Source organism: Phascolarctos cinereus, unplaced genomic scaffold (genome assembly GCF_003287225.1).
Source record: "Phascolarctos cinereus isolate Bilbo 61053 unplaced genomic scaffold, phaCin_HiC Scaffold_2;HRSCAF=192, whole genome shotgun sequence".
NCBI classification, from domain to species: domain Eukaryota; kingdom Metazoa; phylum Chordata; class Mammalia; order Diprotodontia; family Phascolarctidae; genus Phascolarctos; species Phascolarctos cinereus.
This window is the reverse complement of record NW_027555625.1, coordinates 283,832,441-283,855,371: the sequence shown is the minus strand read 5'-3', so window position 1 is coordinate 283,855,371 and position 22,931 is coordinate 283,832,441. Positions and strand designations below refer to the sequence as shown.

Here is a 22,931-nt window from a genome sequence, read left to right as displayed (position 1 = left end):
AATATATATATATCTCTATAAGAATGAAGTGAATCATCTTCCTTCCTCATCCACTTCCATCCCTGCCGTGCTCTTGCTTCCCTGCTGGCTTCAGGACCGTCAGTCAGCTACTCAGCCCAGGACCTCCAGAAGCCCTTCCAGGTCAGGCATGAGAGACTGGAGGCCTGTGCAGCTGGCTGAGAATCACCATGATGGCAGGAATCTTGCTGTACAGGCCACCTCCATCCCTGCAACTTTCCTAGTTTCCTAGATCTTTTGCAGGCATCAAAAGAACTCCCAAGCTGTATTCTAGACCTCATCTCAGAGGGCCCCTTCAGGGCCTCCCCCCTCGTTGCCCCTCATAATGATTCAGAACAACTAGTAAACACAGGCCAAGAATGTGCTGGAAATACAGAAGAGGACAGCAGATGCCTTCAGGACTTCCAGTGCTAGGTAGAGGGCTTGTTGAATTGAATTGAACAGGGCTCAACTGGTTGTGTTGTTGGTAGACAAAGAACAACTCGAGTAAATCTGGGGAGAATTCTAGTGGAGGGGGGCAGCTAGGTGGCGCAGTGGATAGAGCACTGGCTCTGAAGTCAGGAGGACCTGAGTTCAAATCTGGCCTCAGACAAACCACTTGGCACTTACTAGCTGTGTGACCCTGGGCAAGTCACTTAACCCCAATTGCCTTTAAAAAAAAAAAGAATTCTAGTGGAGGCGAGATTAGCCCCCATGTGTGTAAACCCTTCCTCCTTCCCACTGTCCATTGACGCCTGGGGGACATGTACCTCCTGGCTCCAGAAAGCTCCCTCCCAACCTGTCCCTCTGGAAAGGAGAGTGCCCTGAGTAGGCAGGGTAAGAAGCCATGGTCTCCTTGGTACTACTAGAACCAGAGGGAACTTTCAAAACTGCATCTGTTTGAAAATCTCCACTTCCTTCACCTCAGAGAAAGTTGGCCCCTAACATCTAGGAAGGACTGTGGAAGAAGAAATTCTTTTAAGTGCCAGGTGGACTTACTTTACAAACCACAGGTCTATACCTTGCATTGGGCAGCTAACTTTGACTTGGGCAAACTCAAGGAGGGCAGTAAAAATAGTGCAATAAAAAACTTAGTGTGAAAATCCCAAAAAGGTGCATACCTCTTTCTGGCAAAAGCTGCCTTTACGGTCCTCTTCTGAAAGATTGCTGACTTATGCATGCCCCAACACCCAATTTCCTTATTTCAAGGCCCAGACTTGAGGGCACTCCTAGAAGCTTCTCTGACTAGATCTGCTTGAAAACCCTCTCATTTCTCCTTCATCCTGCCACTACAGAAGACAGTCACTGGCATCCAAAATGCTGTAGCAAAAGGGGAATCTTTGCAGCTGCTGGTTGAACTAGATGGCCACTAAATTTCCCCAACCGGTTTTGTAATTATATAACAATCAAGTATAAAATAATCATTTCCAAAAGATGATAGGACCGACATTGTTTTGGAAATGACAGAATATTTTCCATCAGGCATTGCTTTCTGATATTCTGTGTACATACTTTAAGAGCGCATCTAAATTTGTAATATTAAAAAAATCTGCTAATAAAACATTGTTTACTGGGGGGAGGGGGGAATGACGTTAATCCAGCAGACTTTAAATGTACAGTTTTCAAGGTTCTGTGCTAGGTACTAAAAAAAGGGGGGAAAAAAAGATGAAGAAGATTGGGTCTTTGCTCCCAAGGAAAAATAAGAAAAATAAAAAGGAAGGGATTGTGTGGGGAAAGACAAGAGGAAGTCATAAAATCAAGAGTGCACAATTCCAAAAGGACCAGTAAACCCATAGCCTCATAGAACAATAATGACTAGAAGAATGGTTAAGAAAACCTTAAGAAATAGAATGAATGGTGAACATTTTCTGCCCTTTGCACCTCTTTCTGTCCCTTTCCCCCCTTCACTCCTGATCCTTTCTGCTAGATTTCTTGGCCACAAATGTCTCCCTCCCTCCTTCCTACTCTCCTTTCTTCCCTCTCTTCTTTCCTTCCTTCCTTGCTTCCTTCCATAGTTAGGTGGTGTCATAGATAGAGCCTAGAATCAGGAAGACTTAAGTTCAAAACTAGCCTCAGACACTTTTTAAATAAATGTGTGACCCTGTCTTCCTCAGTCCCCTCAACTGCAACATGGAAATAATTATGGCAACTGCCTCACAGTGTTGATGTGCAGATCAGATGAGAATACTTGTGAAGAACTTAGCAAGTGCCTAGCACATAATAGGCATTTAATAAATGTTAGTTTCTTTCCCCTCTCCCCCCCCACCCCCATCCCTGACCTTTTCTGTTTCAGATAGGACTCCTCAGGAAAGCAACATTATATGTAGTAGAAAGAGCTCTAGGTTTGTAAAATTTGAAAGAAGCCTGGGTTTGAACTTTTTGTTGTTTTTTTCAGTTATGTCTGACTCTTCATGATTGGAGTGGTTTGCCATTTCCTTCTCCAGCTTCATTTTACAGATGAGGAAACTGAGGCAAGCAGGGTTAGGTGACTTGCCCAAGGTTAGTGTCTAAGGCCAGATTTGAACTCAGAAAGATGCATCTTCCTGATGGCAGGCCTAGTAGTCTATCTGCCTAGCTGCCCCCAGGTGTGAATCCTGCTTCTAATATTTAATGTGACCATAAGCAAGTTGGTTTAAATCATTTCAGTGAGTACTCAAAAGTTTGAGGTGAAAAATCAAATAAATTAATCTATTGTAAAATTCTGTAAACCTTAAAACATTTGATAGATCTTTTTGTCATCATCCGTGGTCTATCCATCCATCATCCATTATACCTGTTAGGATAGTTTAATGAGTCTGTACTTTTCCCCAGCAGTTAGCCAATCTAGGGTTTAGTCAGATTGGGAAAACACAAGGAAGAAACGTCCCATTATTCTAAGGGATTCCACTAGGCTTCTTCCTTGGCTTCCAGGAAGGTAAATCATATCATCACAGCTGACCTGTGTACTCATAAGAGAGGCACAATATCTGATAGTTACTGCCCTTTCCAAATTGAGATTGCCTGCCAACAAAGTTAAGACTTCATCAAGCTTTGCCCACTTTAATCAAGAGTAGAAGGGATCAAGTGGCCTTAGGATGTGGATTTTACTAAATCATCAAAATGGTGCATTTCAGCCTCTGCATATTTGGCCTTTAACTTCATCACCTTTTATCTCCCTCCAAGGACTCTCGAAAGCTTGTTCACATATACACAATCACACATGGAGCTTTAATTTTTAACAATGACTACTGATTTCTCTGCCTCAGTACATCAGTAAGATGAAATGTTTAATTTTAGAATAATTGATATGCTTCTGATTTGTCTTTTCAGATAGGTTGGTAGATGAGGCAGATTGCACAATACTTATGTAATATGTTTATTTAGTACTTTTAAGGATCACAAAGACTTTCTTTTCAGCATCTCTATGAGGTAGATAGGGCAAGCGATTTACCTTGAGTTACATGGCTATCAAGTATTCCACCTAGAAGAAAACCTCTGGCCTTCTGGTTGCCAGTCCAGCATTCCTTCAACTGTGCCGCAAATGTTCCATTGTTTGAAGCTTTTATAATTGTTAAATTTACTCTACCAGGGTGCAGAGAACAACTCCTGGAACATGCAAAGCCTGAATCCATCAGTGACACGCCTGACCTGGCCCTGCCACCTGAAATGCCTATCTTAATTGATTTCCACGCACTGAAAGATATCCTGGGGCCACCAATGTATGAAATGGAGGTGACTGTTGTTTCTCTATTTATCCTAAGATGGTATAATCCAACTATTGCTTCCTGTTTTGAAATTTGGATGTGGAATTGATGGTAGTAGTCATTTCTGGTTTGTTTCTTTTATAGTTAAGATCTGTTTTCCATGTAGCACAAAAGTGGTATCAAAGTCTTCCTTTACTGTAATCTAGTCTGCATTGCCTTTTTGCCCCCACCATCTAATTCCACTTTGAGAGGAAAACTACAAACTTTCCCCAGTGTAACAGGTCTCCCTTTTTGCACATCTTTATTCTTAGTATTTGCTTTAAATGGAGGATTTCTTAGGATTGAGGGAAAAGCTAGTACAAGAGAATTGCTTGAAAATGAGCACCAGAGATCACTGCCCATTCAGTCCTCAATTCCATCTTTCAGGAGACTGTTCTTCTATTGTTCTTGTTTCCTTTCAGCTCAAGCTAGTGTATATGTCTCCACCCATTGCCTTTCCTTCCTGCATCACACAGACTTCATACCCCATGAACTCCCAGACCATGGCAAAGCTGGAAAGGGGATGAGAACTTGAGGAAGTTGCTTGAAATAGGTATTTGTGACTGAGGTAGATACATTTTATTCTGTTTTTGTATTTAGCTAAACCACTAGGAACACTTTTCAGGGAAAAGTGTTAATATTAGAGTTTTTTTGGGCACGTTTTTATTCAGAAGTACAATGCAGCCATCACCTCATTTATGACATGAAGGTACCTTTCAACACAGGGTGAGTGGCAGAAAGTAATAATTCTTATTGGACATTTGGATTGACTACAAATGGAAATTGTTTGATCAGGGTCACACTAGGAATAGGGTAACCTTATCTCATGCTCCCTTTTATGGAAATGAGTTTATATTTCTATAGAGTTTTCAGTTCATAAATAAAGATTATTGTCTTGGGCAATAGGTGTGAAGAATCTGTCAGAATCATTTGGGGCTGCTTTTGGGACGTATAGTGCCTCTGAAGTAGGGTCTCTTCAGAGTTTTTAAGGCCTTAAGATAATATAATCAACTTGAACATGTAAGCAAAGCTAAAACCTTGAGGTTCTGGGCATTGAGCTTCTTACCTTAGGAAATTCTGCTTTCTTGCTGTGAAAGATTATAAAGCCCTAAAAATGGTGACTCTGCAATGTCAGTGGGACCACTTTAATCCATTTAATCAATTTAATTCCAGCAAAAGTACATTCCAGCAGTTTGCTGACACAAGAATAGTCTATATTACTAATGTGGAAGAGTGGAAAGACCACTGGATTTGGAGTCAGAGGCCCTGAGTTTGAATCCTAGGCTTTGCCACTGTCCTCCCTGTGGCCTCAGGCCATCAGTCACTTCCCTGGTTTAGATGAAGGAATTAAACTAGATGACCTTGGCACCACCAGCTCTAATCCACGATTGTAGGGTGGACATACACTTTAAACTTCCTCCAGACTTTTTTATTGGTATTATTTTTGGAGGCAGTCTGGAACTCTTGGAGCTGTGACAAAGAAAAAAACCAAAGGGGAATAGATTAGAAATTTTACAAGCACAGTTTAACAGTTCTAAATAATGCCCGATGAAGGAATTCTGTTTCACTTTGCATATGGAGTTTTTGCTCTGTGTGCAAATCAGCCCTATTATACTTACATGAATCTGGAGGATAGTTTGATAATATACCACAAAACCTTATTACCCTTTCCATATTTCCTCTTTGGGCTCACCAGCTTAGGCCTCAGAAGACATAACTTTTAATCTTCCCCAAGCTTGCAGAAGAGGTCATGTTCTGGGGGTTTCTCCAAACTGTCTAGGTAGTCTGATCATTAATAATGGCCATTAGTCCAAATTCACCTCTCATTGCTCTACATATCTCAAGATTCCGCATCGCTATATAAAAAGGATACACTTCTTATACTCTCTACAAAGGTGTTGTAAGAAAAGCTATGGTTGGGAAGCTGAAATATTAAGTCTTGCTTCCCTGCTTTCTCCATTAGTTAGGTTTAGGGGGAAGATGCCAGGAGGGTAAAATACCATGTGTAATGCTTTCCAAAAAATTTGGTCAAATGTGTGCTAAACTTCTACTGTATATGCAAGGCATAGTGGGGATGTGGCATAGAGGATAGAGTGCTAGATGTGAAGTCAGGAAGACCCGAGTACATATCCTGCCTCTGGCTTTTATTAGAGCAAATCACTTGCTGTCTTCATCTATAAGATGGGAATAATAACCATGGTACCTCACTCAAATCATTGTGAGGCTTAAATGAGAAAAGATTTAGAACACTTTGAAAATCTTGAAGGGCTGTATAAATGACAGTTATTGTTTCTTCCCTATGCCAATGAAATCACAGATCTTTCTGTTTCTTCTCTATGCTAATGAAATCACAGATTTTTCTTGAATTCGTGTATATATTCAAGGCACTGTCAGTAGCTACCAGGAATATAAAGAGACATGATGCCTTCTCTCTAAGATTGAGCAAAGAGAAATTTATAACAATTAGCTGCATGGATCCATCTTATCTAGCTAAGAGTACTTTTAAAGGTATCTAATGTATTCATGAGCTAGACCACCCTCACCCCTATACTCTTCCCCACACACACACATCCACCTTCTTGTCAAGTTGAATTTCCCAAATGATCAAGGTCAGATGGGTTCTTGACACTTGTGTACCTGTGATGTGAGTTTAGAGAGAGTGCCATATAGGTTAATTTCAACACAAAGATAGCTCCATCTCTGACTTTGGAGATGTCTTACTATGGTTGGCAGTTATAAAAGAGGCCTAGAACAACAAATAAATATTTTTAGCTTTTCCCACGTAAATTTCTTCAGTTTTCTGTCTCAGAAAACCAATCATTGTATCCAGGAGCATCTGTTGTGGTATCTGATTTTCTGGCCCCTCCAACATCAGTATTATATTTTTGCTTGCATTTCTTGATTGTATTCACATTTTAGAAATCATCCAACGCCATAATGAGACACCAGCAAACCCCTAAATTGTACCCCTTGCCCTGGAGACAGACAGACAGATACACACACACACACACACATGCTCTCTCTGCTGGTATAGTTTTTGTTAGAAGTATAAAATACCTCTACTTTGTAAAGGAGAGTTAACACTAGTTAACCCAGGTGTATCAATTCATGCAAAAAAATATTATAATTTTACTTTGAAATAAAAAATTTCATCCTCCTATTTTCTTTGCCTTGTAGATTAAAAGAATACATTGTGTCAGTTGACACAGCTTGGTCCTGGAAGGCCTCTTAAATTTCAACCTGATATAGTTAGAGATCAGGCATTAACTCTCCCTTTCAACTTTGTTGGTATCTATTTTAAGGAAAGTTTGAAGTAATTTCCCCTGTCTGTAGTCTTTTTTTTTTAGCGTGCCCAGGGTCACACAGCTAGTAAGTGTCAAGTGTCTGAGGTCACATTTGAACTCAGGTTCTCCTGACTGCAAAACTGGAGCTCTATGCACTGCACCACCTAGCTGCCCTGGCTGTCTGTAGTCTTAATATACCTGATTCATTATGTGGGAGATTCAGTAAAGTTCATTTTTTTGTGGGTGGTCCATTACAGCCTATTTTCAGTTTAAAATCTGCTGTAATTTTGGCATTAACCTATCTCCAACAGTAGATTAACCTAAAGAGAATTTCTCTTTTGTTGATAATTGCATGGGAAGTCATTTTATAGATGATGCTTCTGTTTTAGAACTTTAGAAGGGATGTTGGTTTGGTAATTTCAAAGAAGTATCTTTCTAAAGGTTACGATAAAGTCTAAAAAGCAAATGAAGAAACCTGTCCTGTGGTCTCCATGCTCATTAGGCTGTATATTATACAGCAAAAGAGAAGAAAGACAAAGACTATTTTTAAGGATAATCCCTTGGTTTCATTTAGTCTTTTCTTAGAGAAGTCAAAGCATCAAGCCAGTATAGCCAATGACATTTTGAAAACTTAAGAGTGAATAAGATGGATCTATGTCACTTAACTTTCAGTGACACCAAAGGAAGCTATTAAAGAAATGAGCATAAACCATATGGAGTGTCCCCAAGAATCACAGCTTCTGAAATTAGGAAGGGCACAATGATACTGTAGAGAAGGAACCGTTCTTATTCAGTATTTATTCCAGCCCTGGCTCTGATGCCTGCCAGAATGTATCTGATCGTTAATAAGGAGCACTGCCTCGGAACTATGCTACTACTTGTCTAACTTTATGCAACTTACTTAATTTCTTTAGGGCCTGGTTTCTTCATCTGTAAAAGAAGGGGATTGATCAAGATCATTTTTAAGTTCCTTCTTGCTCTAAATCCTGTGATCCTGTCTAATAAGTCTTTTAACCTTTTTGAAGTCCTTTGACTTTTGCTTCAGTTTCCTCATTTATAAAAGGGGGATACCTCAGAGGGCTGTTCTGAGAAGAGTGCTTTGTAAGCCTGAGAATGTTATATATCAGGTTTTTTTATTATATAAAAATGAATAGTTAAAAAAAAACACAGACCCCTTATCTTATGTAGATCAAACACAGTCACTCATCCAAGACAACACTGATGGCATGTGACTGGTCTGACTGAAAGCCGTCTTTCATGGTTGTTGTCTATTAGATTGTGCATGTTGTACACATTTCTGCGCATTTAAACATTTTCTTAATAGACTTAATGATCCAATCCAACAGGCATTTATGTGACAATAATGTGATGATAATAGATTGGCCCAGTGCCCGTCACTGGAACACAGAATGGATCCTGCTGCATTTGTACACTATCGTGAATCATGTGCAAAAACAAACCAAAAAAAACTTGACCATTTGTGAAGCCATGATTATCAATTATTCAATATTCTACCATCTTGTGATATGGTTACTTTAGCGGATCCTGTGGTTTCAACAGAAACATCCAGCTGTCTCAAAACACATGTAAGAGTGATTTTAGTAATATTGAGTATTATGTACAGACTGGCAACAAAACTAGTGTTGTCTCAGCAGTTTATGATTGTGCCATTTGAGTCTGTTAAAAAAAAAACAACCAGGGGCTGCTAGGTGGCGCAGTGGATAGAGCACTGGCCTTGGATTCAGGAGGACCTTAGTTCAAATCCAGCCTCAGACACATAACATTCACTAGCTGTGTGACTCTGGGCAAGTCACTTAATCCTAATTGCCTCACCAAAAAAAAAAAAACAACCACTGCATTATCTATGTTATGGAACATGGCAAAAATCCTTCCGTCTTATCATAGGTCTGAAGTAATCAGTAAGAAATATCAGGCTAGCCTTAGAGAAAGGCAGAAAAGATTTGTTATTTCTTAAAATGGGCTTCATAAATGGCCAGTCTGAATTTGAGAAGTAAACATGAATTCAGACAAGCACTTACTAAGCACCTGTACTGTGTCAGACACAGATAAAGGTAAAAAGTTCTTAGAATTTCAAAAGAAATGCAGCTATCCCTTTTAGTGTATGTTTATGTGTATATTACACATGCCTATATTACATATGTGTATTACATTTACACATAAACATACATGTAGTAACTCGATGTCTTACCTGGCAGTCTGGCTCTTAGGGGATCCAAGAGTCGTTCAGTAAATAAGAATGGTGTGAAACTGGCAAATGAGTTTCTTAAACTCTTCATGCTTGAAAAATTTTATTCTCAAGTACTTTAAATTTCCTCTGTAATCATTTCACATGAGTCATAGAGTGTTAGAGCTGGAAAGAATGGTCAAAATAATATAGTCCAACCCCTTTACAGATGTGGAAACTGAGGCCCATAAAGGTTGAGTCAGTCAACTAGCATTTATTAAATACCTACTATGAACCAGGCACTGTGCTGAGCTCCAGGGATACAAAGAAAGGCAAAAGACAGTCTCTACTTTCAAGGAGCTCATAATCTAATGGATGAGACAACATGCAAACAACTAGATACAGACAAGATACACACACATATACATACACATGCATGCATGCATACATATACATACATACACACAGGATAAATTTAGGAAAAACTTCTGGCAGAAAGTGAGACCTTAGCTGAAACCTGAAAGAAGCCAGGAGGTGGAGGTGAGTTGGGAGATAGAGCACAGTGTGCAAAGAGTCCAGTGTCACTGCAGCAGAGAACCATGAAGGAGAGCTAAGGTGAAAAGTAGGAAGGGATTAGGTTATAAAGTGCTTTGAAAGGTAAAAAGAACATTCTAAATCTTATCCTAAAGGTGATAGTTACTGGAGTTTATTGAACAAGAGAATGATGTAGGTTCCTAAAACCTACATTTTAGGAAGATGATTCAGCTGGACAACTGAGTAGAGGATGGATTGGAGGGAAGAGAGATTCTGAGTCAGGAAAAACAAACCAGCAGGCATTTTCAGATAGTCCAGGTGGGAGGTGATGGAGGACTACACCAGAATGCTGGCAGTGTTAGAAAAGAGAAGGGGGAATGTTTGAGAGCTATTAAGAAGGTAGAAATGACAGGACTTGACACTGATTGGAAATGGAGGGCAAGAGAGTGTATAGCATTAAGGATGACATTTAGGTTGGGAGGGTGACTTGGGAGGATAATGGCACCCCCGAAAGTAATAGTGAAGTTAGGAAGAAGGGAAAGGTTAGGGAGGAGTGAGTTAATAAGTTCAGTTTTGGACATGTTGAGTTTAAGGTGTACTTGGGATAATCAGTTCAAGATGTCTAAAAGGCAGTTCCAGTTTGAGATTTCTAAAAGGTAATAATTGGAAATGCAAGATCAGAGACAGGAGAGAGGTCAGCACTATACAAGTAGATTGGAGAATCCTCTGCATATAAGTGACAGTTGAAACCATGGGAACTGATATCACTAAGTGAAATAGTATAGAGGGAAAAGAGAAAAGGACGCAGGACAGAGCCTTGGGGGAACCTTTATTGGATGTGATATGGATGAAAACCCAGAGATTTGCCCAAGGTCATACAGTCTAGTTAGAGGCAGAGCAAGGACCTTGAAGTCATGTCTTTTTCCCATAAATATTTGACAAATGAATGATACTGTGCTGCTTTTTGTTCTGTAAAGCTATCTATAAACAAAGAGTTTGTTTAGAAAAAGTAAATTGCTTGTCACAAATTTCAAAATAATGATTTATACCACTAGGGTTATTTGCTCAAATAATTCTGAAATAACATGTTGCTTGATAGCTCAGTAAATTTTCATTCTCAAACTGAAGCCTACTACAGCTGTGAAAGATCTTATCCTAAGCAACAAGTCTGAACTATTCTTCACTTTACAATTAAAATGCAGCAATAGGAATGCCATTATATTATTCCAAAAATGGAAGAAAAAGGAGTGATCCAAAAAATGAACTACCTAATGAATAATATCCAAATGAAAACATTTGGTATTAGTCAACATGGAAGATTCTTAACTAGCTATGGAAACTATTTTGTATACAGGTTACTATAAATTAAGTGGACAAGTATAGATTTTTTAAGTAGATGGATTATGTCAGTTAGCAGGAAATGTTACAAAATAATGCATGACATCATAGAATAGAGAAGATGCCTCTTCTGATCTGAATCAGAAAGATATGGGTTCAAGTCCTGCCTTTACAACATCCTGGCTGTGTGACCCTGGAGAAGTAACAAAGCTTCTGAGTGCCCATGGCACTGAGGCCTCTTTGAGGCTGTCAGGTTCAGAGCTGGTGGTGATCTGCACTAGTTAGTAGGGAAGTTTGCTCACCCAGAGTTGCTTTACCCAGTGAAATTCCATGGTTAGATACAAATTATTTTGTGTGATTTAATAGTAGAGAACTGCCAACAAGACTTGTTACTTGTTTTTTTGACATCCAAGCAGATATCCAAGTAAATGCTATATCGTTACATTCTTCTAAAAGATCATAATGTCCTGAGTATAAAAGTCAAAGTGCCTCCTGTATTTAAAGGTGCTTCTCTTCAATTACTGAGTATCTTTATCAGTACTATCATGTATAATTTTGACAAGTGAGTTCCATGTCTTAATTGTACATTCTGATTTTTTTCTTCCATAATTCCTACTTTACTATTAGAAAAAAGTAAATTTTTCATTGCACATTAGGGGTGCAGTCATATGTACTGTTTCTTCATTTAGGGTCCTTTTCCTTGTCTCTCCCACATCTTTTAGTCTGTATAGTAAGTTATTGAACATTCTGTAGAATAGGACCATTTACACTAGTCAGATACTTCGAGCCGAACTAGTCTACCACCCCCAGTTTTCAGATACAAAGTGTGTGTCCTAGGTTCACTTTGAAGCTTTGTTAGTTTTTATAACCTAGCTCTATCTAGTTTATTTCCCCTTAGAAGAGGAGGAAGGTACACCACTTGAGATCTATAAAGTTTTCAAGTTAGAAAGGTGGGAAATCATATCATGGAAACCCCATTTCAGATGAAGAAATCTGTGATGCTATAAACTAGCTTTTCCCTGCTACTACTTCTAAAAATGTGAAAGTTGAGCTTTAGAGAGGATCTATTACAGTTCCTGGTAGGCCTCAAAGTAAATCAGACAGGAAGCAGGAAATTCTAGACTATACAGTACAGAGGATTTGCTATGCCCAAGCTCCCCTTCTTTCACACTTGTTGAGCGTAGGGCCTACAATATCCAATGAACACTTCTTAAATACTTTTGTTACATAATAGGGTTTGTTCCTCTTATTGAAACCAGTGTACATGAAATGAGTCAGGCTTTGGAGTAACAGTGGGGGGATATGCAAAATAATACTGACATTTGAGTAGTGAGAAGGGTAGGTTTGTTCCTTGATAACCAGGGCAGGAGTTAATACCTCTGGGCCCACACAGTCCTTAAAACCAGAATTATTCATACTTGGTTTCTTAAAACTTAAGGTAATGTGTGCCTTTGACAAATGATAACAAGGAAGTTAAGTTACCATTGGTAGAAAGCCAAAAGGTAAGTAGTAAGGGTGAGGTATGCCAACAGCCTTTTAGATGTTAGTAGTTAAAATTCTTTGGGGGGAACACAAAGCTTTACCTGAAAAGACTTGTTGCCTTATAGTGTACTTGTTAGTCAGAAGCCTAAAAATAAGTTGGTACTTACTTATAGTCCTTTAGAAGTGGTGTTAAGTACAACTCTGGTGTGCTTTTTTTTTTTTTAAGGTATCTGAGCGTTTGAGTCAGCCAGGGGTGGCAATAGGCTTAGTCTGGAGTCCATTAGGTGGGGAGATCATGTTTGTGGAAGCAAGTCGAATGGATGGTGAAGGTCAGTTAACATTGACTGGACAGCTGGGAGATGTCATGAAGGAGTCTGCACACCTTGCTATCAGTTGGCTGCGCAGCAATGCAAAGAAATATCATCTGACTAATGGTATGTGACCCTTAAAGAGCGGTGGTATATATAGTTCAGTGTTGGATCTATACTAATTTTTTTTTCCAGTGAGGCAATTGAGGTAAAGTGACTTGCCCAGAGTCACACAGCTAGTGAGTGTTATGTGTCTGAGGCCAGATTTGAACTCAGGTCCTCCTGACACCAGGGCCGGTGCTCTTTCCATTGTGCCACCTACCTACCCCTGGATCTATAATATTAACTATCCAGATGCGATGTTTTCTTAGATTGTCTTTCCCCAGAATTCCTTCACCAAAGTTAAAATAAGTTTGAGATATTTTGTGATGACATTAAGTAGGTCCCTTATAACTGAGCTTTGAGTCTCCACTAGTGGTGATACATTTCTTCTTAAATCAGCTATACTACTTTACTACTTCTGTAATGATACAGTGATTAGCAAGGAATAATTTTGAAAAATACAAACACATATATGAGTTGATTAACTTATTTTTAGTATAGAAACATGACTACTAAAAAGGATACAAAATTTAAGTTCTCATCCCCCATCCTCAGATTTTTTTGTATGGATTATTGCGTAGCTGGAAAATTCAGAAGACAATGTTATTTGTAAAAACAAATATCAACTTTGTTAGGCTCATTTGAGGTTTCTAAGGGCTTTTGGACCCGACATAGCAATATACTAAAATGATCTTAAAAGACTAATGGGAAGTGAAAGCCCAAGTACAAAGGCCAAGAAAAATACAGGTTTTGATTTTCTATTTAAATTTTTTTTTCTTCTTTAATAATAGCTTCTGGAAGTTTTGATCTGCTTGACAACACAGACATCCATCTGCACTTCCCAGCTGGAGCTGTCACAAAAGATGGACCATCTGCTGGAGTTACTATAGTAACCTGCCTTGCCTCACTTTTTAGTGGGCGGCTGGTGCGTTCAGATGTAGCCATGACTGGAGAAATTACACTGAGAGGTCTTGTTCTTCCAGTAAGTAGCAAGAGGAAACCCATTTGCCCATTTGCATTGATTCAGATTAAGAGTTTTCTCAATCTCCCCATGGAAGCACCTAGGTGTATTGGGTTTGTCATCTTTACCCTCACTGCCATGCCAGAATTTTTTTTTTACATAATTCATTCAACAAACATTTATTATTTGTGGAGTACTGGGGATATTTGGGGAGGAAGGAGCCTCTTCCTTCAAGAAGCTTATTTTCTGCAAGAGAGAAACATCTACACAAAATACAGAATACAAGTTGTAAAGGAAAAACAATGTAATTTGAAGGGGAAAGGCGAAGTAGGAGGGTGGTTCCTGGAATGTTGTGTTTGGAGAACAATAAATAGCCTAGTTTGACTAGAACAGAGTAGGAGAGGGGTCGTGAGTGAGGGCAGGAGAAGGGAAATAGCATCCTTTGTGTTTATAATATGAGAGTTTTATAGAAGACATCTTGTTTATGTCTTATATGCAGTTGGTAATACAGGACTCAGGAGATTGTAGATGAGTATGTAGATCTGGGAATCATCTGCATAGACATGATATTTGAACTTATAGGTGTAGAGAAAGAAAGGAACAGGACCTAGGACAGCACCTTTGGATACTCATGGTTAAAAAATTGGGACATGAAGATGAACTATCAAAGAAGACTTAAAAGCAATGAAAAGACATGAGGAGAACCAGGAGAAAGCATTCACAAAAATCTAGGGCAGAAAGACCATGTAGGAGTAAAGGGTTTGGTCACTGTCAGAGGTGCAACAGGGTCATGAAGGATGAGGAATCAAAAAATCATAAGACTTAGCAGTTAAGAGATAACTAGCAACCTTAGAACAGATTCAGTTAAATGAAGTTTGAGATGTGGAAGAAATGAGGGTAGACTGACTTTTCTAAGTTTGGTTAAGTCAGAGAGGAGAGAAGATAACTTGAGGGGTCAAGTGAAAGTATTTTTACTGGTTGGGGGAGAATTGGGCATGTTTTTATAGATGATAAGGAGGGGGAATAATTGAGGGAGAAAGCTAATGGAAGAGACAAGAGGGGATGAGGTCAAGGAGACTGAGATGTAGAAAAGAGAGCTTATAGCAAATGGCGTGTTTGCTTAAGTAGGAGGTTAAGGACCTTTGCTGAGGAGAAGTAGGAGATAGGAAGTTTGAAAAGACAGGGTTTGAAACAGCAGGTGTCAGGAAGAATAAAATCAGTGTCATAAACATGAGGGCCCAGTAGAAATTAGGTAACAGGTTTGTAATGTGATTTCTTCTAACACTGTTCAGCAGCATGTAAGTAGGAATGGAAAACTGCTTAATTTTAATGGGGTTTACAAAGGGAAGAGCAGTGATAAAAGGGGAGCTAGAGGTTTGAGAGTTCATACAGTACATAGTTGAACTGGTTACAAGGTCAAGATTATGGAGGAAAAAGATCCTGCCATTTAAGCTTTTTTGGTGGTTTTGTGGGAAAATGAACAAGAATAGCTAAAGTGAGCACTGCATTAATTTTACATCACAAGTAAGGGTAAAGAATACAGAGGCAGCTAGGTAGCACAGTGGATAGAGCACCAGGCCTGCCTGGAGTCAGGAGGACCAGAGTTCAAATCTAACCTCAAACATTTGTTAGCTGTGTGACCCTAGGCAAGTCACTTAAACCTGTTTGCCTCAGTTCCTCATCTGAAAGATGAACTGGAGGAAAAAAAATGGCAAACTACTCTAGTATCTTTGCCAAGAAAACCCCACATAGGATCATGAAGTGAACACAACTGAAATGGACAACCAGCAACAGAATAAAGAAGGGGTTTAGAATTGAAGCAGAGATATGGGATAGGTCATTATAGCCAGAGGAATATTAATTTTTAACCTTGAAAGTAGAACATAGGATCTATTCATTAGTGTTGGCTGTGGAGTCAAAGACATGGATTCAAATTTTTGCCTATATTTACTTCATGTCCTTGGGTACATGATTTAATCTCCTTTGGCCTTGGTTTCTCAATACGTAAAATGGGGGCATTGGAGTAGAGGCTCTCTGAAGTTCTGTTATCCTTGTGTAGCTGCATTTTGGTACTACAGGTTATAGGAACTGGACGATGATGAACTGTCAGAGTTCAAGAGGATATAAACCTGAACTGTTGTTGTTCCTCCTTTGTTCTTGGAGAGGACCAATGACATCATGAGGGTAATGTCTTGGCTTGGACATGAATTGGATTTAAGTCAGGCAGAGCCAAGCAATGCTGTAAGCCTCACTTTCTCCTCCAGTCATTTAAGTCCAGTGGCCAGACAAAAGTCAAGACAACTGGCGATGGCCAGGGATGCAACAGATGGAACCTCCACAGAGTAAATGCTGCTGAATGATTTTGATAGAGGGAGGGTGAGGCAAAGCATGTTCCTTTTTCTCCCTCCTGGCCCAGCATGTGATACAGTACACAAAAGAAGGTACACAGGGTAGTTAAAAAGATGGCCACAGACACATGTAGTATTGTTTAAAGAAAGGAAGAAGTCTAAGATGAAGGAAAATTTGTTAATGACAGGACAAAGATAAAGGGAGGGCAAAGGTCGATAGGACCCTGGTAGGAAGGGTAAATCTGAGGGGATATGGGCATGAAAAAGCAGGAAGTATATGGAGGTGTCAGGGAGGGTAACTTGACCACCTAATGATTGTCTCTCCAGGATTAAGAGAGGAACAGGTAGGAATGATGATAAAAGTTTTTCTCCAGACAAACCAAAACATTTGGGCAAACTATTGTAGGTAGACTCTCCAAGGATAAATTATTCTTTGTTATCTCCTAATTACTTCTTTCCATAAAGGTATCTTTAAATGTTTAGGAGAATAATTTTCTTAATTTCTATGTAGCAGCATCTGAGACCCTAATTTATCTCAACATCATTGCATCCTCATGCAAACAAAACTTTTAGCTAAGTTTTAAGATTGTTGATGCAGTCCTCACTTTTCCAAACCTGTTTAGAAAAATCTTCCATTTGCCACAAATATACACATCAAATACATTGTTACATAGCTAGAAGCTGTAAATCGCCATTACTAAATATGGAATTCTGTGACTTTTTAGATTTTAATTATCACTCTAGTGTAAGATTTACATAAAATAGTAATGGCTCTTAGAATCTAATACGGAAAATTTGAGAGGAGTTGCGGGATTCTGATCCTGCCTGATTACTATCAAGGTTACACCATAGAACCAGAATGCCTAAGTTCAGATCCCAGCCCTTCACGTATTGTTTGTATGACCTTGAGCAAGTCACTTTACCTCTCTGGGCCTCCTCGGTTTATTTTTCTGTAAAATGAGGTTAACCTAATATGATTTAAGGTCATTTCCATTTTTAAATCCTTGGGACTTAAAATAAATTCATTAACATACACAGAATTTCAGAGTTGACAATTTAGTCCAACCAGTATCTGACAGAAGAATCCCATCTCCAGCAACATCCCAGACAAGATGCCGTCTAACTTACTTGTCTATAGCTTTTGTTGTGGGGGAGCTTGTTCTTTCACCCTGCACCTAAATTTGCCTAACGTAACTTCCCTGCATTGTTCTTAGTTCTGCCTTCAAGGGCTAAACAAAACATATAATCTTCTTTTTTATTGATACACCTTCAAATACTTTGAAGACAGATACCATGTGATACCTGGGCTAAATATTATCCTTACATCTATCAGTCTTTATACTACATGAATTAGGGGCCTTTAATGTTTCTGACGGTTTTTCAACTGTTTTTTAAAATTAACTTACACAAGTTATCATAACGGAATCTGATTATTTAAGCTTTTGGATGTTCTACATTTTGGCTAAACATGAATGTTCATGCTATAACTCAAAATGCCAACGTTGACCTCTATTCATGTTCCACTTCATTATGTGGAAAGACACTGAATTATAAAATGTAAGATCCTACAGGGCAGGAACTGTTCTTGTCTTTATGTCCCTAGTGCCTAACAAACATTTTTCCTTCCTTACTACCCTCCTTCTCTCCCTCTTCCCCCTGTCCATATAAAGAATCGTGCCCTTTACCTGTGGGTGCTCTGCCCAAAGGAATATAAATGTTAGCAAGATATCTTGGGGGTTTTCTTTTTTAATGGACCATGCCTTAAACCCATATCATTATGGCTTCTCATTGATTGGCCAACAATAGGTCCCAGCACAAGCCTCACTGGGTCATTGTTTGGGTTCTGATGGCTTACAGTGAATGTAAATAGCAGTTGTTTCTGTTTTGGCCAGAAACAGGAGGGTCTTCCCCTCCTAGATTGATTTTTTTTTAACTAAGTAAAAGAAAAGAGGCCATTCTTTGCCTCATTTTTACCCAGCCTTAATCACTGAATAGGTGTTGCGTCAGACAGTCTGAGACCAAGGAAAGATCTTAACTTAAAAAGGCCAAGGTCTCCCCACTGCATCCCAGGCCATCTCCAGTCATCCTGATCTGTATCTGGCCACTGAACTGAAATGGCTCAGGAGAAGAGAGTGAGGCTAGTGACTTTGTACAGTCCCGCCTCACTTAATTCACTTGCAAGTCATGACATCACCTTCCTGATACCGGGGTCCTCTTTGAGAACAGAAGGACCAACAACAACAGCCTGACACATAGTAGATGCTTCATAAAATATTTGTTGAATCAAATTAATTTGTTTTCTGAAAGCATAGTTCTTATTTATATAAAGACATACAGCCATGAATTGACTATTCATCCTTTTAAATCAACTGAGTATCACTTTTACAACTCTTTACTAAATTTTTTTATGTATGAAGTTTACTGCAAATTATACTATTATTCTATAAAACTTAAATGACATTTTGTCACAGCTGCCAAATCCCATAAAGTTGTATACCTAATCCCTATATAATTTAAAAACCATATAATTTTATACACTGTAACAAAGTCACAATCTTCAAGACTTTGGGTTTTCCACAGACTATTTACTTCCCTTACTCTGCACTAGTTTCTTGCTGTGACACACCTTAAGACAGTAAAATATGAATAATTTTCACTTCAGAAACCTACTTTGTAAGATCCCTCAAGTTACTGTTTGTAGTTAGCTCCATTTCTATACAGTTTTATTTCTAAGTCGTTTTCCCACTTAACTCCACACCTTTATTATACAGAATACCATATAAAACTGAATATTCCAAAAATATCTGAATTCCATGGAAGTTTGGGTATTAGGTGTCATTGATGAGGAAAACTTACCTTACTACCTCAACTGCTTTCTTTTCTCCATTATGTTAGGTAGGTGGAATTAAAGACAAAGTCCTAGCAGCACACAGAGCTGGACTGAAACGAATCATCATTCCACAGAGAAACGAAAAAGATCTTGAAGAGATTCCAAGCAATGTGCGCCAGGATTTGACTTTTATCACAGCAGCCTGCCTAGATGAAGTTCTGAATGCGGCTTTTGATGGAGGTTTTTCAGTCAAAACTAGGCTTGGTCTCATAAATAGTAAACTTTAAGCAGATTGACCAAAACTTCAAGTTTTTCGAATTTAAAAATAGGAATGAAGTACCAAAATTAAACTTTCTAATCACTTTCTGTGGGTGTACTGCTTGCTTGCTGATTGACTGGTCACTGATGAGTGGATCATATTTAATTACAATAGTAATTAATGAGATGATTGTATTAGCTAACATGTAAGCAGATGGTTATTTAATAAACATATTAATCTGTATCAGACTTTACTGTAATATGGGTTTATTAGCAAGATTTTATTTCCGATTCTAGTTTTTAAAAAATTTAGTTGATTGAGCATAGAACTGCCATCAAGAGCCCTACAAGACTTTAGTTTCAGTCCTTCCTCTGATACAGTCTAGGCCTTGTGATTCTGGGCAAGTCATTTAACCCCTTTTCAATGTTCTAGGAAGCTTTCTAAGACAAAGTTGCAGAAATATTGCCTGAAGTGATAGAATGGAGCTCCCTCTATCAATTAAATCACAAGTACAAGTCCCTATCCAGTTGATGTCTGCCACATCTAGGCTTCAGTGAACCCAGTAATAAAGATTGAAATTTAGGTTCTCTCATACATACAAAAAAAAAAAGGCCAAAGTTAATGATTCCTAAAATAATAAATTAAGACCTACTATTTACAGAACACATTAAAAAGTTCACTTACAGGGGCAGCTAGGTGGCCCAATGGGTAGAGCACCAGCCCTGAAGTCAGGAGGACCTGAGTTCAAATCCAGCCTCAGACCAAACACTTGACACTTACTAGCTGTGTGACCCTGGGCAAGTCACTTAACCCCAACTGCCTAAAAATAAATAAATAAAAAAGTTCACCTGCAGTTTCTAATTGGTTAACTACTCTGTATGCTATATCCCTCTATAGTGTTTGATCTAAATCATGGATTGTGTGGTTCAGAGTATAAACTGGAGGATCAAGATCATTATAAATTATAAGCATAGGGATTTTATGGAAGAAATATTGCCATATATTTTGAAATACTTGGCTGATCACTATGCTTTTTAGGATTGCTTTTTTAAAAAGTGATTTTTTTAAAACTAATTTTATTTTTCAGTTAACAAGTATCTCCTCTCCCTTCCCCAGAGGGGATGTGGAAGGGAGAAAGAACCCAGACACAGACATGCACACTCAAGCAAAACATTCCCACACTGGTCATATCCTAAAATGTGTCTCACCTTGTACATCTAGTCCATCACCTCTCTGTCAGGAGGTAAGGAGCATTCAAGTCATCAAGCCTCTGGAATCAACACCATGTTCATAGTTAATCTTTCAAAAACTTTTTGGTTTTTGTTTACAATATTGTTCTTACATATTCTGGTATTAGTCACAATTAATTCTTCATCAATTTGAAGTGATTTGTTCCTAGCAACCCCTTTGCACAGACTTCTGCCCGATAATGTGAGAAATGTACCTAACCTTATTCCTCCCCTTTTCTTTTTAGTGTATCTTTTTTCCCCTCCCTTTCTCAGATCAGAACATTTAAAAAGAAAAATACATTCCCAGGACTTCCATCTTTTTTGACTCCCTGACCCCTGCTGACATCATAGTGGTTGGAAGTTGTGTCATCCTCCCCTCCCCCATTAGAGGAACACCACCTCGTCCTTAAAGTCTTTTCCAGTTGCTTACTTGTATACCTTTTTTTAATTTTTCTTTTTACTCACATGTTTGTATTTCAAAGTTTTTATTCCACTCTAGTCTTAATCACTAATGCTTTGAAGACTTATTTCACTAAGGGTCTTTTTTCCCCCTATAGAATTATACTCAATTTTGCTGGTAAATTATTCTTGGTTGTAAGCCTTTGCCTTCTGTAATATTACATTCTATGTTCTTCATTCCTTAAGAACCTGCTACATCTTGCAGGGTCTTAATTAGTACCTGATACTTAAACTCTTGCAGTATTCTTTTTCTCTGGATTTTTGGCTATTACATGTGGCATTTTAATTTTAATGTTTCTTTCAGGTGGTAATCAATGGATTCTTTCTATTTTCACCTTGCCTTCTGGTTTTAAGTGATAAGGCAAATTTTCCTTCATGAATTTTTGAAATTCGTGAGATCTGACCTCTCTTTTTAGTTGTGGCTTCTGGGGAGACCCAATTCTAATATTATCTTTATCTGACCTGTTTTCCAGTTGTTTTTGATATGATGCCTTACATTTTCTTCTATTTAAAAATGTTTTTACTTTATTTGTTTTCTCATTGACTCATTAACTTTCATTTGGTCCATTCTAATTTTCAGTCTGTTACTTGGGAAAGGTTTCATACTAATTATGCAAAGCTATTCTTTTTCTAAACCTTTTCTTCCACAGCTCTCATTCCTCCCCTCCCCCAATTCTTTCTTCTATCACTCTCATTTCACTTATAATAGCATTTTCAACTCTTCCATCATTTCTTCTAGGAATTCCAACTCATGTTGGGGGCAACTGTTTTTCTTCAAGCTTTTCCTTATAGGTATTTTGGTGATAGTTTCATATTCTGGGTTTGTCTTGGGCATCCTGGCTTTATAATAGCTTTTCATCTTTCTCCCCAGTCATTCTTGCAGCAAACTGCTCTGGACAGCCCACATGCTAGAAGTTCTTTTGGGGCAGCGTTGCTGTAAGAAATTACAGCTCCTCTGGAAGACCCCTCATGTCATTCTCCTGGGCACCCTGCTTTAGTTTCTTTTAGCAGTGCATAGCACATTGTAGACATTTAATAAATACTTGCTGACTGATATTTCATCCTGTAAGTTCCAAAGAGTACAGGTTCTCTAACCCTGGTTGTGAGGATGATCCTCATGCTACTGAATTGCTGCAAGCAAACTACACAATCACACAATACTGGTGTGCATATGTACTACACCAGCACTGGAAAATCTACTATATACTCTTCCCCAAGTTTTTTTTACCCCTTATGAGATAGCACTCGACAGCACATTGTCACAATTTAATCTGGATTCTACAAATTAAACAAAGGCCTAAACTTTACCAACTACATTGCCATGCTATTACATCAGCCCTGTCTCACCCACATTAAAAAAAAAAAGAAAAAGAAAAAGAATGTTGTTTACATAGACCTTAACACGTTGTCCTTAGTAAGCATTTATGTATTCTTGCTAAACCTCTGGGGCTTTTGAAAATGAAAACATTATAAAACAACAATCAGGTTGTGTTTGACCAGAGGTATACTGTCATTTTCTAGCACTGTGCAGAATACAATTTTGGTCAGTTCTTCAAGCATCAAGACTAAAACTTGAAGTTCCTGTGACTTGCAGGGGAGAAAAAAGGTCAAATTTAATTAGCATGTTCCTGGACCCAAGTTAAAGACATTCTTCATGATCTCACTGTGCTTGCTATATTTGCTGTGTGCTTTGTAGATGAACATTTCCATGAAAATCCTATATTGCCAGAGGTTCTTCATGCCAAATGAGGGAAACTACAGTAATGGCAAAAGGGATTTAACAATTTTTTTTGTTTGGGGGCCGGGAGAGGAGGGAGTCAGCAATCATTTGAGAACTATAGATGAATTCTTAGGTGGTTCCTACTCAAGCAATCATGACCATACAGCCTATGG

General features: G+C 38.6%; 1 protein-coding gene across 1 annotated transcript in view; it reads left to right on the top strand.

The window, feature by feature from the left end:
• The window catches only part of LONP2 (lon peptidase 2, peroxisomal), a 115,780-nt gene extending 96,182 nt beyond the window's left edge, over positions 1-19,598 (top strand). Inside the window, exons 12-15 of the mRNA XM_020985117.2 lie at positions 3,566-3,708; positions 12,769-12,976; positions 13,744-13,934; positions 19,157-19,598. Of these exons, the coding sequence (XP_020840776.1) occupies positions 3,566-3,708; positions 12,769-12,976; positions 13,744-13,934; positions 19,157-19,378 (764 nt within the window). The 3' untranslated portion in view covers positions 19,379-19,598. The remainder of the gene's footprint in view (positions 1-3,565; positions 3,709-12,768; positions 12,977-13,743; positions 13,935-19,156) is intronic.
• Positions 19,599-22,931: the final 3,333 nt, after the last annotated feature.